This window comes from Talpa occidentalis, unplaced genomic scaffold (assembly GCF_014898055.3).
Source record: "Talpa occidentalis isolate TD23 unplaced genomic scaffold, MPIMG_talOcc4v2.1 talOcc4.13, whole genome shotgun sequence".
In the NCBI taxonomy this organism is placed as follows: Eukaryota; Metazoa; Chordata; class Mammalia; order Eulipotyphla; family Talpidae; genus Talpa; species Talpa occidentalis.
The window spans coordinates 84,797,265-84,814,672 of NW_023601322.1; the positions used below are offsets into that span (position 1 = coordinate 84,797,265).

General features: G+C 37.4%; 1 protein-coding gene across 2 annotated transcripts in view; it reads left to right on the top strand.

The window, feature by feature from the left end:
• DTWD2 (DTW domain containing 2) overlaps positions 1 to 17,408 on the top strand; it is a 64,369-nt gene that overhangs the window by 14,049 nt on the left and 32,912 nt on the right. For both annotated transcript variants that reach the window (XR_008551508.1, XM_037509476.2), the window contains exons 2-4: positions 5,629 to 5,719; positions 14,731 to 14,825; positions 16,096 to 16,288. Coding sequence is in view for 1 of the 2 variants with exons in the window: in XM_037509476.2 (XP_037365373.1) it covers positions 5,629 to 5,719; positions 14,731 to 14,825; positions 16,096 to 16,288 (379 nt within the window). In the remaining variant the exon portion in view is untranslated. The remainder of the gene's footprint in view (positions 1 to 5,628; positions 5,720 to 14,730; positions 14,826 to 16,095; positions 16,289 to 17,408) is intronic.

Genomic DNA, 17,408 nt, shown 5'->3' on the forward strand with positions numbered 1-17,408 from the left:
TTTTTTCTTTTAGTAATTACTCCCTTCAGTAAGTATTTTTGATTCTTATGTGCTTTTGTGCCCCAAAATCATCACAGATTGTAACAAAGGAAGTACTACTGAGATTCTGAATTTCACTTATAATACAAACTAATAGCTTAACTTCTGGAGAGAAAGTGAAGGAGAAATGAATATTTGATATGTAAGAAAATGAAGGGGTGGGGTAAAAAACGATATAGAAGGCAAAAGGTATTCCAGTGTGCAGGTAAAGGGAATGTAAACCTATCCTTCATGTACTCAGCAGGATTTATTGCTAGCCTACTATGATAGGTGCTGGAATATAAAGGGGAAAAAATTAGACTAAGTCCTTGCCCTGGCATAGCTTACATTACAGGGAAGGAAATTTATCTTCAGATAACATCATCAATAGCAATGAAATGCTATGAAGAAAAGTCTGTCAGGATAAGGGAATAAAGTGTGATAGTGAGAGAGGAGGTGAATTATTATGAGATCAAAATGGTAGTCATGGGGGCAAGGAAGTGGAGGGATAGGTGATTTATTGTATGGTGGTCGATGGAAATAGGCTTCTGGTGAGGATCATAATGGTGGCAGAGATTTTGAACTATAAATCTATGCACCTGACACCTATACAATGTTATAAACCAATGTTACCTTAATAAAACTTTTAACATATACAGTGTCTTATATTTGAAAGTTGATTAGGGAGTAATCTTAAATGTTTTCATCACAAGAAAAAAATTGTAAATGTGTGGTGATGAACCTTGACTAGATTTGTTATAATGTCCATTTTGTAATATGAGTAAATATCAAATCAGTGTTTTTAACACCTGAAACTAATACAGTTATATGTCAATAAAAAAAATGAATAGACTTGTAGAGCAGAGTTGGTAAATGTTCTTATTGGTTCCTAAATATGAAGATAATTTGATTTCTATAGAGTTGCATTCAATTATTTAGATTTTTGAAGCTCTACTTTAAAAAGTCAAATGTTTATTTGATTTATTATTAAAAAAATTGGTCTCGTTTGACATTTTCACTGAGTCTGGTCACTGAGTCCAATGAAGATAAATATTTTATCTTTGTAGAATTTAAAAATGGCAGTCTGTATGAGTTGATTTTGTTATACTATCAAGAAGTTCAGCTACAGTCATGTTTTAAAAAAATCTAAAAATCCCCCAAATAAAGTTAAACTCAGTTTAATAAGATGCTGCATGGTACATTAAATGAGCTTTATATTGTATTTAGATTACCAGCTTAAATTTTTACTTACTATATTTGATGAATTTTTTTGTAGTCACATTTCTGTTGTAATTAAATGATTATTTGTCAGAATTTGGATTTTATTTTTTGGTATAAAGTTAAAAATTGATTTTAAATTTTTATTGAGTTAACACTGGCTTATAACATTACCTGTTTTAACTGTCTGGTTTTGTGATTTGTCTTCTATATGCATTACATCATGATTATGGCCAACAATCTCCTCTCTACCAATCACCATAGAATTGGTGGCATAAAGTTCTAGGAATATAAATTGCCTTATCCCTTCCTTATTTCCCTCCTTTCTTCCTGTAGTCTTAGTTCTAAAATAGTCTAGAAATTTGATATAAATATCAGTACCAAAGGTTTTTAGTCTAGATTGACAATACCGACTTTGACCTGGATGCCTGGCTCTTGATTATTGTCCTGAATTCAGTTCTTTAGGTAGAGTCATAAATTTATCTATCAATATTAATAATTTGATTATTTACCCACCATTGTGGTTTTTTTTGGCGTGTTGAATATAGTCAAATTTATGGTCAGCAAAGGCAATCACTTGTAAAAGGATCTAAATTTAAATCCTTTCTTAATTTGTCTTAGAACTTAAAAGTTTTGGGCAGTTTGGTGGACATGCAGAGATGTCTCATGGTAGTTTTAAAATGACGTCTTTTTGGGCCTCCCCGGTGGTGCAGCGGTTGAGCGCTGGGTTGCGAAGCTGCCTGCAGCCTCTGCAGTGCCGGTTCGATCCCCGGCTGCTCCCCGGCCACCGGAGGAGGGTCCCACATGGCGCTCAGACCTCTCCTGTCGCCCTTCGGTCCTTCTGCCTGCTTTGCTCCCAGTTCTGGCTCTGGTGAATTCTCTCACCCTCCCGCGCATAATAATAAAATAAATAAATAAATTAAATAAACAAAACAAACAAACAAACAAACAAATAAATCTTAAAAAAATAAATAAAATGACCTCTTTTTAATTGGAATGACTATTCGAATCTTTTCCAATGCATTTTTACATTTTTAAAAGTAATAGCTTTATTGTGATAGCTTCACATACCAAAGAATTTGTTGTTTTAGAAGTGTACAATTCAGAGATTTTTGTTAAATCAGCAGTTTTGAAAACACTGCTGTGGTTCTTACGGGTTTTTTTTGAGCTCTCCTTTCTTGAATCTCTCCCTTCAGCTACCACCTTCTTTTGGTATTACATCTTTGTTCTTAGTTTCCACTAATTATCAGCAGATTATTCTATCATTTTGATACAGTGCCCTAGGGCATAAATTGCTCAACAGTCTGATCCAATTAAATTTGGGCAAGGATTGTTTTTGAGGCCAGCTGTTGGCTGCAGATCTGCTCTTCTTAGCAGTCTCTTTCCCTGGTTCTTTCTGGTAATCTAGCTGGCCTGTTATTTCACTTTTTGCTCTTAATTAAGAGGAGTTATTGTTTTTGAGAGTGCCCTTGGGCTTGAACTTACCTACATTCTGTTTCAAATAAAGGCTGTTACTCTGGGGAGAACTTCAGAGCTGTCTTTTCTTGTAATCATCTTCTCCTCCTAGGCAAACTCTCTGAACCTCTATTCTGGGCACAAGTCTGGGCTGTGACCTTAGGCTTGATTGCTTCTGACGTGAACTTTGTGCTTCAAGCAAATGGGATGAGTGCAGTTCAGATAGCAACATTCTCAGCCTCCTGCACTGTGATAGTCTGTCTTATAAGTGGAGACTGGCAGTGTCCAGAGGATACTAAGTATCCTCTGATTTCTTGGCCATACTTACTAGGCCTGAAGCCTCTTTGGCTTGGAGTTTGAGGGGGTGAAGAAGGCTGTGGGTTCCCTTTTTCTGTGACATACCTTAAACCTTGATTAAGAGCTGAGAGGGAGCTTTGTCCTCTTGGCCATACCTACCTTCAGTGGGACTCTGCCAGCTTGAACTGAGCCTTTGAGGGGGAGATGGGTTATAGCATAAATGCCATGAGATGTCTGAATACCTGGTTTTTAGATTTCCTTTATGTGAATATTGCCCTTAGGACAATTTCCAGAGAATAAAAAAAAATTTTTTTGTAAAAGTTGTTTTTTTCAGCTTTGCTTTTATCAATGGAGAGTGGGTATGTGAAGTAATGTTTCCTGTTATAGCAGAAGTGAAACTCTCCAAAGTATTTAGTTATAAATCTTCTTAATGTTCAAAGATGTATTTCCCCTTTAGGAAATTACTATCACAGATGTCTGATTGTGCATGTGTATATATATATGTGTATACACACACACATACATATAGAGGTTTTGGTTAGACATGGAACCCAGAACCAGCAATATCCAGAATAGTTCTTTGCACTGTCCTGTTAAACTAGGGACTTTTATAATCACTATATATATAATGAGCTAATGATTTTATCCTCAGGGTTTTTATTTATTTATTTATTTATTTATTTATTTATAAAGATTTATTTATGCATACAAGAACTGGGGTACAGGCCAGAGGTGTGGGGAGTGAGAGGATTCACAAGAGACATAGTGGGGAACAGAACAGGCAGACTGACTGAAACACACTGCTGAGGGGAGCAGCGGGCGAGACAGGAGAAGTCTGCTATGCCATGTGGGTTGCCGGCCAGGGATGGAACTCGTGCAGCAGAGGCTGCGGATTGCTTCATAGTGCAGTGCTTAACCCCTTGCGTCACCAGGGAGGCCCCCTCAGGGGTTTTATTAACCTAGTTTTCTGTTACTTACAAGTATGTTTGCTTGATTGCATTTTGTACTTCTTTGGCTCTATTGATAGGGAATAATACATTTGATATTTTTTGCATTCATATTCTTAGACTCATACAATTTATAGATATTTAAGTTGATATACAATTAAATTCTAAATTTTTAAAACAGCATCATCTAGTCTTAAATTATATTTTGTAAAAGAATTTTACTGACATCTGATTATATACTTCAGTCATATAAAATTTGAATTAAAATTTGAATGGACCCCATTCTGTATATCCTTCTACTTAATGGGGGAATTCTTTCTGATGCAACCTTTGATTTGTTTATTAATATACCCAGTGCCATCACACATTGTGTACTTGTCTTTTGCCTTTACTTGTGCTTACTGTTCTCGATTCCTATAAATTTGCTGATATTCCTGAGAGGGAATCCAGCTTAGAGCAAAATAATCACTGAGTCATCTCAGATGTCATTGGAAAGTAAGTCTACTATTTTTTCTTGGGTCAATTTTCCACTCTAGGTTTAGTAGAGGACAGAGGAAGGGTCATGTTGTGCAATACATTTCTCACTCTGCCTAAGGTATCATTTAGATGCTTTTTTTTTTTCCAAGCAGGTTCATAGATGTGGCAGTTTCTTACAAAATGAGAGGGTAGATATAACAGATATTAGAACCAATTTACTTGTACTCTGTGGTTTAGTAATATAAGCATTTCTTAACCTCTGGCTCTAACTCTGTATAAGTAAAATTGAGGAACAAGTTGACAGGGTCAGTCCTGTAGTAAGTGTGCTGCTAGAAGTCCCCTTTAATGTGACATTTGCTTGTTTACTACTGTAATGGCGTATAACATCTGCCTAAAATAGTGATCTGTTGTGAAAGTTTTCTCCCATAATAGACTGTATCTGGTTGCTTGACGAATTTCAAATGGTAAATACACATATCTAGTAGAGGATGTAATGGTAAAATACATACCTATGTTCCTGCAATATTTTTGAAGGCTCTTTGGTTGCCACTAAGGAAGAAAATGCCTTAGTCTGGAGCTCTGATGGGAAATATATCCTTTTATTCCATCTGAACTTTGTATGAATATATTACTTAAAAAATGGAGAAGCTCTAAAAGGTTAGTAAAATAAAGCAAGTAGTATCTTTGTGAATGTAATTATAATTGAATATAGTTTGACAGCCCTTCTTTGGGTGTCTTTTCACAATTGGTAAACTCTCCATGCTGATCGATGGCTAAGGTGGTAATTATATTCTAGATGGTAATTATATTCTAATACTTTATTGTTCCCTCCCACTTCACATGATTTAGAAGAGTTGACAGGTTCTCTTGGACATGAGCTATGTTTTTGATTTGTAATGCAAGTTGATAGAAATATTGCTTCAGTAGTTAGATGGTGTCTTAGGAATATTCTGCCACTAACGATATCTAAAATAAGAGTGTAAAAGTTACTTTAATCTGTATAGCTGGTAAAGAACTCTCGTCAGTTGTTTTTTTTTTTTTTCAAATTCTTGTACCTGAAGTCCAATTAATTTCATTTCTGATGTTTCATTGAAAAGAAAAAAAAGCAGCTTTGTAAATCTCTTTAATAATGAAGTGATTATGTTCAAGTTTTAGGTTATTGTTACATCAATGTATTCAAAATTGTTAAAGGTTTCCTTTCTCTTTCTGCCCTTAGCCGGCCTCAGAAAGTGTGTCTGTGTCCATTTCTACCATTGCATCCTCTCCATATCTCTACCCACTTGTACATAATTCAACACCCAGCAGAGGTAAGATTTTAAAATACATTATTTAAAATATTATGTTAATACATAAGAGGAAACACACAGATCAACATGCTCATCTCTGCTAGCTCTTGAGCATTTTCTGGAAAAAATTCATAGCAAATGCCTTCTTTTTGAGAAAAATATTTTGTTTTGTATATTATATGATAACATAGTGTCATGTGCTTTGGAGATATAAAACTTATTTCATAAAAACTGTTATTCAGTAGTATAGAGATTTGAGCTCCAATAATTTCACATGAAGAAGTATTGTGATTTTGTGAACACAGCTAGAAAAATCATTGCATTCTTTATTTTGTTCATAGATTAGATCCTTGAACACTTTGTTGTTAAAATAGAAATTATGTTCAGCATTTTAATGTAAAATGAATGTGTAAAATGGTTAAAATTTCTCTTAGATGCATGGAATATGTTCATTTGATGACATACAGATAATATATAAAGTGCTTTTTAAATTAATACTTCTTCCTATAATGATAAGAATTATGCGTGTGTGTGTGTGTATGTGTCTGTGTGTGTGTGTGTGTAACACTTAATTTTTTTTTTTTTTTTTTTTTTTTTTTTTTTTTTTTTTTTTTTTTTTAAATATTAAATTTTATTTTTATATTCCCCCATACAATTGCAAACGCCCCATTCTGACCCCAATCCTTCCCCTCCCGCCCCCCACCCCCAAAAAGTGTCTCTGGTTCATAGTTTTTTTGTTGATTTTGATTTTCACTTTCTTATATTCATTTTCCTGGTCCCTTATTTAAGTTTTCTAGATTCCTGCTATGAGTGAGACCATCCGGTATTTTTCTTTTTCTTTTTGGCTTATTTCGCTGAGCATGATCCCTTCCAGTGCCATCCATGTTGCTGCAAATTGCATGTGTTTATCTTTTTTGAATGCTGAGTAATATTCCATGGTATATATGTACCACATCTTCTTGATCCAGTCATCTATTTTTGGGCATTTGGGTTGTTTCCAAAGCTTAGCTATTGTAAACAGTGCTGCTATAAACATAGGGGTGCAGGTGCTCTTTGGAATTGATGTTTCTGTGTCCTTTGGGTAAATACCTAGGAGTGGAATTGCTGGATCATATGGAAGCTCTATGTTTAGTAGGTCCAGAAATCTCCACACAGCTCTCCATAGTGGTTGGACCAGTTTGCACTCCCACCAACAGTGCACAAGAGTTCCTTTTTCTCCACATCCTCGCCAACATTTGTTGTTGCTAGTTTTTTTAATATGTGCCATTCTCACTGGTGTGAGATGGTATCTCATGGTAGTTTTGATTTGCATTTCCCTGATTACAAGTGATGTTGAACATTTTTTCATATGTCTGTTGGCCATTTTCATTTCCTCTTCAGAGAAGTTTCTTTTTAGCTCTTCTGCCCATTTTTTGACTGGATTATTTTCTTTGTTGTTGCTGAGTCTCATCAGCTCTTTGCAGATTTTTGTGATCAGTCCTTTATCATTAGTGTTGGGTGCAAAAATGTTCTCCCAGTTGGTGGGGTTTCTCTTTGTTTTTGTTATTGTCTCTTTTGCTGTGCAGAAGCTCTTTAATTTGATGTAGTCCCAGCTGTTTATCTTTCTCTTCACTATCACTGCTTTGGGTGATGTGTCTGTAAAGATGTCTTTGATGTGCAAATCCCGTAGTGTTTCGCCTATATTTCCTTCTATGTATTTTATGGTTTCAGGTCTTATGTCTAGTTCTTTAATCCATTTTGAGTTGATTTTTGTGTATGGTGTGAGGTAGTGGTCAAGCTTCATTCTTTTGCATGTAGCGACCCAGTTTTCCCAGCACCATTTATTGAACAAACTTTCTTTGCTCCAATGCATAGTCTTTGCTCCTTTGTCAAAGATTAGTTGACCATAAATCTGTGGGTTTATTTCTGGATTTTCTATTCGATTCCATTGGTCTGTATGTCTGTTCTTGTTCCAATACCATGCAGTTTTGATGATTATGGCTTTGTAGTATAGTTTGAAGTCTGGGAGTGTGATGCCTCCATTTCCTTCTTTTTTTTTCAGTAGAGCTTTGGCTATTCGGGGTTTTTGGTGATTCCATATGAATTTCATCAATAATTGTTCTATTTCTTTGAAGAATGCCATTGAGATTTTGATTGGAATAGCATTGAATCTGTATATTGCTTTTGGTAGGATGGCCATTTTAATAATGTTTATTCTTCCAATCCATGAGCAGGGGATGTCTTTCCATTTCTTTGTGTCTTCTTCTATTTCTTTTAACAGTGTTTTATAGTTTTCTTTGTATAGGTCCTTTACCTCTTTTGTTAGATTTATTCCCAAATATTTGATTTTTTTTGTTTCGATAATAAAAGGGGTGGTTTTTTGATTTCTTCTTCTTCAGATTTATTGTTTGTGTATAGGAAGGCTACTGACTTTTGCGTGTTGATTTTGTATCCTGCCACTTTACTGAATTGATTGATGAGTTGAATTAGTTTTTCTGTGGAGATTTTGGGTTCTCTATGTATATTATCATATCATCTGCAAATAGTGATAGTTTGACTTCTTCTTTTCCTATTTGGATTCCTTGGATGTCTTTCTCTTGTCTTATTGCTCTGGCTAGGACTTCCAGTATTATATTGAAAAGCAGTGGTGAGAGTGGACATCCTTGTCTTGTTCCAGATCTTAATGGAATTGCTTTCAGCTTTTCACCATTGAGAATGATACTGGCTGTTGGCTTGTCATAGATGGCCTTTATGATGTTGAGGTATGTTCCTTGTATCCCAAGAATTTCAAGGGCTTTTATCATGAATGGGTGTTGCACTTTGTCGAAAGCTTTCTCAGCATCTATTGATATTATCATATGGTTTTTATATTTCTTTTTGTTGATGTGTTGGATAACGTTGATTGATTTTCGGATGTTAAACCATCCTTGTGCCCCTGGAATGAATCCAACTTGGTCGTGGTGAATTATCTTATGGATACATTGTTGGATTCTGATAGCTAAAATTTTATTGAGGATTTTTGCATCAGTGTTCATTAGGGAGATTGGCCTATAGTTTTCCTTTTTTGTGTTGTCCTTATTCGGTTTTGGTATTAGTGTAATGTTGGCTTCATAGAACGTGTTTGGTATTGTCCCTTCCTTCTCAATTTTTTGGAAGAGTTTGTGAAGGATAGGCACTAATTCGTCTCTGAATGTTTGGTAGAATTCATTTGTAAATCCATCAGGTCCTGGGCTTTTGTTTTTGGGGAGGTTTTTAATTACCATTTCAATTTCGCTGCTTGTAATTGGTCTGTTTAGGTGTTCTATTTCTTCTTTATCTAGCTTTGGGTGATTGTAGAGTTGTAGGAATTTGTCCATCTCCTCTAGATTGTTGAACTTGTTTCCATATAACTGTTCATAGTAGTTACTGATTATTCTTTTGATTTCTGCTGTGTCCGTTGTGATTTCTCCTCTTTCATTTATGATTCTGTGTATTTGTGCTTTCTCCCTTTTTTCCTTTGTGAGCCTGGCTAGGGTTTGTCTATTTTATTTATTTTTTCAAAGAACCAGCTCTTGGTTTCATTGATCTTTTGGATTGTTTTTTTAGTTTCAATTTCATTTATTTCTGCTTTGGTTTTTATTATTTCTTTTCTTCTACTGGTTCTGGGTTTTTTTTGTTGTTCTTTTTCTAGATCTTTGAGCTTCGAGATTAGGTTGTTTCTTTGAGTTCTTTCTTGTTTTTTGATGTGAGCTTCTATTGCTATATATTTTCCTCTTATTACTGCTTTTGCTGCATCCCATACATTTAGGATATTGGTGTCCTCCTTGTCATTCAATTCAAAGAATTTTTTAATTTCTTCTTTGATCTCCTCGTTAGTCCAGTGGTCTTCCAGTAGTGTGGCTTTTAATCTCCATGAGGTAGGATAGTTCCTTGCCTTCTTTTTATGATTTATTTCTAGTTTGATGCCTTCGTGGTCAGAAAAGATGGTTGGTATGATTTCAATCTTGGTGTATCTGTTGATGTTTGTCTTGTGCCCCAGTATGTGATCGATCCTGGAGAATGATCCGTGTGCGCTTGAGAAAAATGTGTACTCCGTTTTTTTTGGGTTTAGTGTTCTATAGATGTCTGTTAAGCCAAATGCTCTAGGTCCTTATTTAGAGCTTTAGTTTCTTTACTTATTTTTTGTCTTGTTGATCTATCCATTGTTGATAGTGGTGTGTTGAAGTCTCCCACTACATATGTGTTTTCTCTGATGTCTGTTTTCAGAGAGGACAACAGTTGTCTGATATATTTTGGTGCTCTTTCGTTTGGTGAGTATATGTTAATGAGTGTTATTTCTTCTTGAAGTATTGTCCCCTTAATCATAATGTAGTGACCATTGGGTCTCTTTTTATTTTTTTGAGTTTGAAGTCTGTTTTATCTGATATAAGTATAGCTGTTCCTGCTTTCTTTTTTGGCCCATTTGCTTGTAGGATTGTTTTCCATCCTTTGACTTTGAGCCTATTTTTATCTTTTGTAGCTAAATGTGTTTCCTGGAGACAGCAAAAGGTTGGGTTTTGTTTCTTAATCCAGGCTGCAACTCTGTGTCTTTTTATTGAAGAGTTTAGTCCATTTACATTTAGAGTTAATATTGATATGTTAGCATCTGTATTTGCCATTATGTTTGTCTTTCCTTTGATTTTATTTATTTATTCTTTTAATAACTTTTTTTTTTTTTTTTTGGTCTTCTTTCGTTGTTATTCGTCCCTCTGAGGTTCTGGCTTTAGGATTCCTTGTAGTATTTTTTGGAGTGGGGGTTTAGTCGCAATGAAATTCCGGAGTTTCTCTTTGTCTGGGAAGGTCCATATTCTTTCTTCATGGAGGAAAGAGAGCTTTGCGGGATAGAGTATTCTTGGTTGGCATCTGTTTTCTTGGAGTCTGTTGACTATGTCCCTCCACTCTCTCCTTGCCCGTAGTGTTTCTTCAGAGAAGTCTGATGTCAGCCTGATTGGTTTTCCTTTGAATGTTATCTGTTTCTTCCCTCTTGTCAGCTTCATTATTTTTTCCTTGTCCTGGATTCTTGGGAGCTTTACTATTATGTGTCTTGCTGTGTTTTTCCTTTCGTCGTGGAAGTTTGGTGTTCTTCTTGCTTCTTGTATATCAATTTTCAGCTCCTTCTTCTCATTTGGGAAGTTCTCTTCAATTATATCCATGAATATTTTCTCTGTTCCTACATCTCTCTCCTCTCCTTCTGGAATTCCTATAACTCTTATATTTCCTTTCCTCATGGAGTCAGATAGTTCCCGAAGTCTTTCTTCATTCTTTTTCCTTCGTACTTCTCTTTCCTTTTCTGTTTTGGTTCTTTTTATTTCTGTGTCTTCAAGATTACTTATTCGTTCTTCCATTTCATCTATTCTGCTTTCATTGCTTTTCCCAGAGTTCTTTAGTTCCTCCATTAATTCTTTGATCTCCTGCATTTCTCTTACTTCCCTCTTTAGGGACTCAATTTCCTTCTTCTGATCTATCACTTTTTTAATCATGGCAATTTTAAATTCTCTTTCTGGAAGGCTCAGAAGTTCTTCCAAGTTGCTGTCGTTGCAATCTGGGGAGTGGTTTTCTTTTTGTGGTGTGCTTCTTTCCTGAGGAGTTTTTAGGTTGCGTGTGGTTCTTCTACTCCCTACTGTCTGTTTTCTAATTTGTCGTATGCGTTGGGACACTGTGTTGCTCGGACTGACTGACATCTTGGGTGAACTTCTCCGCTCCCCTCTGGCTCTTCCAGGAGCCATCTCTGTCTTCTGGGGGAGCTTTCTGCTGGTTTTAGGCAGTTTTTACTGAAGAAATGTCCCTGTTCTCAAATGGCGAAGCGGGATGCAGTCCCTGCGCCTCCGGTTTCAGGCACACTCTTCTGCGCCCCCGGTCTGCCCCGGACGTGGGTGCCTGCTCCCTCTGTGGGCTCAGACTGCTGGTCGGAAGGGGCCTGGCGTGGAATAACTTCCCGGCTGGCCACTGGGTCCTCCAGAAACCTTCTGCCCTTTTCAAGCAGACTTAAGAAATGTCCTGTTTTATAGGGTGTTAGTGACTTTTTTTTTCTGGTCGCTAGGTGGCGCCAGAGATCTCTCCTATTGTCCTTGGGGGCTGTTTTTCGCCTCCCCCCACCCCGTGGGACAGAGAACAGAGCGGGAATGGTAGGGTACACCTCAACAGCTTTGGGGTGCTGTGTCTGCCTTGTGCCCCACCGTCGTGGAGAAACCACGCCCCGAATTTTCGTGCCCCGGGTCTCAGTTCAAAGCCCTCAGGTCCAGGACGCGGGCTGTAGCCCAGTTCAGTGGCGCGGGAATGGCGCCTTTTGCACCCGGCTCCCGTGCCTGGGCGCCTGGTTCCTGCTTGCTCAGGGAGGGACCTTCACCTCAGTGAGGACCTCCGTGCGTCTCCCCGCAAGCCTAGGTCGTCTCCCCGCAAGCCTAGGTCGCAGGCGCGGGGACCTGGGCAGCCGCGATCCCGGTCTGCACTTGCTTTTCAAGCGCGCCAGGCGCGCCGCGTTTCCCGCGCAGGCTTACCGGCAGCCCGGGCTGTGTGCGCGTCTCCCGGGGTCTTTGTTCTTCTCTAATGGCGCCCGGAGCCGTTCGCTCACCGCCGCGGCGGATCCTGCAGGGTTCGCCTCAGCTCCCGTTCACGGGGTGTGGTGGCTGCACTAGTTCCTTTCCGCTCACAGTCCCGCTTGCTGCGTCGTTTGTTCTTGTCGTTGTTTTGGTTTGTTGTTTCCTCCTCTCTGCCGGTCGGAGAGTGCCGCCTCTGTGGGCGGGGAGGGGAGCAGGGTTCTGCGCTTCCCTCCCTTCTAGTCCTCTTTTATGGCCACTTTCTTCTTCGGGCAGTTCGCTGGCGTCACCCGTTTATCTTCCGTGTCCCAGTTCTCACTGGGACCTGCCGCTTTTCCTCCCTATTCACTTTTTTTAATGGAGATCTTACTCGCAGCGTCTCCTCGCCGCCATGTTGCTCCGCCTCCCCTGATGTAATCTGTAACACTTAATTAACCATAGTAATGAAGATGGCAGGGAGGAAGGACTTAGGTGACCATGACTTGTAATAAAAACAAAACTAGGCAATGTGTGGTACAAAATAGGTTTAGTATAAGCTGACATTTGAACTCCCAGCATTTTAGGAATTCAGAGCATCATAGATCGAATCAGGCTTTTGTAGAAGGAATTTTTTCCTTATATTTCTGAAGCCTGTTCAACTCGAAGACTTCTATAAAGATCTAAATTATATTAAGTTGCTCTTTTTCTAAATGAGACACTTATTCTTTTATTGCACACTGTTAAATATTTCCTCTATTTGTTGGGTAACATAATTTTCTCTGTTAATCACATGCTTTGTCAGGGTTGTGACAACTTGGTCAACATCATTATTTTAATACATTTAAATTGGTAACATGGTGCAGCTTAAGTTTATATAAAAGATAGCTTACTAGTCATAAAAGTTCTGGTAACACTAAACTTTATATGGCAAATGCTGTTTTCATTTTATAGTATGCATATATGTTGCCTTTCATTATTGGGTGGATCAGATATAAGATGACTTTTATTTTTTTTTATTCCCATCCCCTTCAGCATGTAATTTTATTTGCTTGGGTCTCTCCATTCATTTTAAATACAATCAGATCCATTTGTTATTGTTTCTATTCTACCTCCTGTACCCAACATCCTCATTGGTTTTAATTTTTTATGGGCGGTATGTAAAGCATTACTATGTTTCAGAGTCAAAGCTATAGCCAAAGAGATATTCCAAGAAATGGCTGTCCCTTAAACCCCTAGCCCATATTTTGTGTACCCCCCCATTTATTACCTTTCCCCACAATTCCCTATATTTAAGTAACCTTTGGAATTTCTGGTTTATGGTCCCCTTGTTTTTTTTTTTTTAAAAACAAATGAGCAGATTTATGATTTTTATTATATTCCCTGTTATAAGAAGGGTGGTAAGTCCTTTGCAGTTTTTTAATTTATTTATTGTTATTGAAGTACCATTGTTCCAAACCCTTGCCAGTGTTTTGACAGTACAGAAATCCCCCCCTCTGTTGTAGTTACCATGGCACACACATCATCGAACCCCCCAGAAATCCTCCACCAAAATCCACCTCCCTCTCTTTTTTTCCTGTCCCTCTCCCACTCTGAAAGCTGTAGATCTATAGTAAGCTTTCAAGGGTTGATTTTCACGTTTACCTTGTTAGACCCTTTGTTTGGTTTTCATATATACCACCTATAAGTGACACCATCTGGTATTTATCTTTCTCTTTCTGTCTTGTTTTACTTAGCATAATCCTTTCCAGCTCCATCCATGTTGCTGCAGATTGTGTGAGTTTATTGTTTTTTGATTGCTGAGTAGTATTCCATTGTGTAGATACACCACATCTTCTTGATTTACTTACCCGTTTTTGATCTCTTAAATTTGTTCCCATATCCTGGCTATTAAAAATAGTACTCCTATAAATATGAGTGCAGGTTTCCTTTTGAAAAAACATTTTTGTATTTTTGGGTAGATACCTACCTAGTAGTGGAATTGCTGGGTCATATGGCAGATCCTTTTTGATCTTTTGAGAATCTCTGCACAGCTTTCCATATAGGCTGGACCAGTCCCACCAATAGTCCCTTTTTTCCTACGCCAGCACTTGTATGTTGCGAAACATAATTACTATTGAAATGAAATGTTTATCAGAATAAATGATTTAATTTAAACAAAATTTACATTTTGCACAATTTTGCACTTATAGATTAATGTTATCTTTTTTGATCGGTAAACCTATAAATTACCCAAGTAGAGTAAAAGTATACATTTATATTATGCTTAATAGTGATAAACCAGATAAACTACAGCTTTTTTATTAAACTGATAAGAACAGATACAACACTTATTCTGAGAAACAAAAAGCCAGGAGGCGATTTGTTTTTTATTAAATGCAATATCTAGTACAAGACTTGTAAAAATTACATATAAAGTTATGAATCTGTTGTCATCATAGAAGTTTCAATAGTGTGTTTGTATAAGTAAAAATCTACATTTTAATTAATTTTAATTATTTTTAAATTAATTTTTAATTAAAGGAAAGCAAAGTGCTTCGGACAGTTCCTCTGCTAGCAGCGTGCCTACCCCAGGACAAGTGCAAGGTCAAAATTGGCCGTCGCTTCAGTGAAGAAAGGTATGTTAACTTTTAGGGCAATGTAAAATAATTCTTTTCTATACCTATTCTTAAAAATGGTTTCCTTTAGCTTGTCCCTTAGTACCAGAACATGATATATTGAAGTAGTCAAAAAATTTAAGTTCTACCTGCTCTCTCAAAATAAACACAAAACATCCCTAAAAGACACAGATTGAAATGGAATTAAACAGTCATGGCATTATCTGAATTTCATAGTAGTATACATGGAGCCTAATAAGTCATACGTGTTTACTGTATGTTTTTGTTAAAAGTACCTTCAAGATGGCAAAATACTTATGTTGGATGTAGTGAGTTTTTTTTTTTCCTGTGATACCTTATATAGTGCTTACTTGGTAAGTTATTCATTGATGGATTTGAAACTAAAGCTGATTAAGATTTTTCAATATTGATTTGGTAATTGAGTGATTAAAGTAGGCTTTTATTAGAGGACCTCATGTAACCCGATCAGTTGTAGATGGAGTTTAGAAGTACTTATTTTCAATTTTTTGCTGTAGTGAATCAGAAAGCAATTGTGTTTTGTATATTAACCCTGTGGCACTATCTAAATTCATTTATTAGTAATAGAAATAGTAGTTGTAGAAAGTGTTTTGTAGATTCACATGAGCATTCTATGTAAGTAGTATTATCATGTGTAAATAGAGTCATGTATACTTCCTTTGTAACCTTTATGTAATATGGAGAACCCTCAAGTAGATTGTGTGTTAGGAGTATGAAGGGCCATGTCGTTACTTTGACCTCAGTCTCAAAGGATATTATACGGTGTGACATGGGCTGCACTTTCTCGGAGATTTTATTTTATTTTTTTAAGATTTATTTATTTATACAAGAACAGGGGTACAGGCCAGATGTGCGGGAGGGTGAGAGGATTTACCAGAGACAGAGCGGGAAACAGAACAGGCAGATGACTGAAATACACTGCTGAGGGGAGTACTGAACAAGACAGGAGAGGTCTGCTGCGCCATATCCTGGCCGGCTGGGATCGAACCTGCGCTGCAGAGGCTGTGGACAGCTTCACAGTGTGGTGCTCAACCACGTGCACCACCAGGGAGGCCCCTCTTGGAGATGTTTTGAGTGAGTGAAAAAGATGCTGTTTGTCTTAATTCAATTCTTGTTACTTGCAGAGATTATCTTGTTGATTATTACATCTCCAGTGCCACAGTGCTTTGACATGTATTTTAATGATGTTCAATCATAATAATTTTTTTTTTTACCTCTCCAAGCTTATAAAGATTTTTTTAAAACCTTTCAGAGATCCCGAACTTTCAGCTATCTGTCGGAAGTCTGATACATTAATATTATATCCAGGGGCTGAAGCTGCTAATTTGGAAGAATTTATATTAGATTCTTCTGTTTATCCTTCCACAATCATCATCATTGATGGTACATGGAGCCAGGCTAAGGACATTTTCTATAAGAATTCCTTGTTTCGACTTCCCAAACAGGTAAACTAGTATTTTTACATAGAATAATTATGAATGCATAATTATGTATGTTGTATACATTTTCTGTGAGGATACATGCATTTTAAGGAATTTAATGGCATTTGTCACCTGTTGAGAGGGCCTTGATTCTTGACGATGGCAAGAAAAGAATTCAAAGCCATGGTCAGGAAGAACAAATCAACCATGTGTTTATGCACAGTACTGTTGGGAGCAGCTGGTGTCTGAGGACTAACATCTGCCCTAATGGGGAGTGATTTTTGGTGTATATAAGGTGTGGGGCTGCTCACTCCATCCTTTTCTGGGATTTTCCAATCTGGGTCTATGCTCCCCCTCCTTTGGTGGAGGAGGAATTTTAGTGCTTGCTTAGCAGTTGATGAAACTATTGTCCCCCACAGGGGGATTAAAACTTCGATGCTCATTAGGGGTGGGTGTATGCCAGGGTGATTTTATTTATTTATTTATTTATTTATTTATTTATTTATTTATGCATACAACAGCTGGGGTATAGGCCAGAGGTGTGGGGATGGGGGGAGGTGAGAGGATTCACTAGAGACAGAGTGGGGAACAGAACAGGTGGATTGACTGAAATACACTGCTGAGGGGAGCAGTGGGTGAGTCAGGAGAGGTCTGCTGTGCCATGTGGGTAACTCCCTGGCTGGGGATCGAACTCATGCCACAGTGGCTGCAGATAGCCTCACAGTGCTGTGTCTTAACCCCCTGAGCCACCAGGGATGCCTGCCATGGTGATTTTAAAGTCATTCCCTTTGTCTACTTCCTAGTCCCTGTTTTATTGACCCCTGCAGGTGCTTCCTTGTTTGCTGGATATCCTGGCAGCTCTTTATCTTAGGCACCACCCTCTACCTTAACTACCTAATACTATGACAAGATTCTAAATTGTAATTATGTTGAAATAACTTTGAACTTACAGAAAAGTCTCAAGAATAATAAAAAGGATCCTAAAGTATTGATATTTTGCCATTTTTGTCTATCAGTCTCTCTTTCATTGTACAGTTATGCTTTCTGAACTTTCTGAGAGTAAGGAAGACATTCAGATTTTACTTTTTGAAATTGAAATTTGCTAGTACTACCCCAGCAAGATGGTCTTTTCCTAAATTTTTTT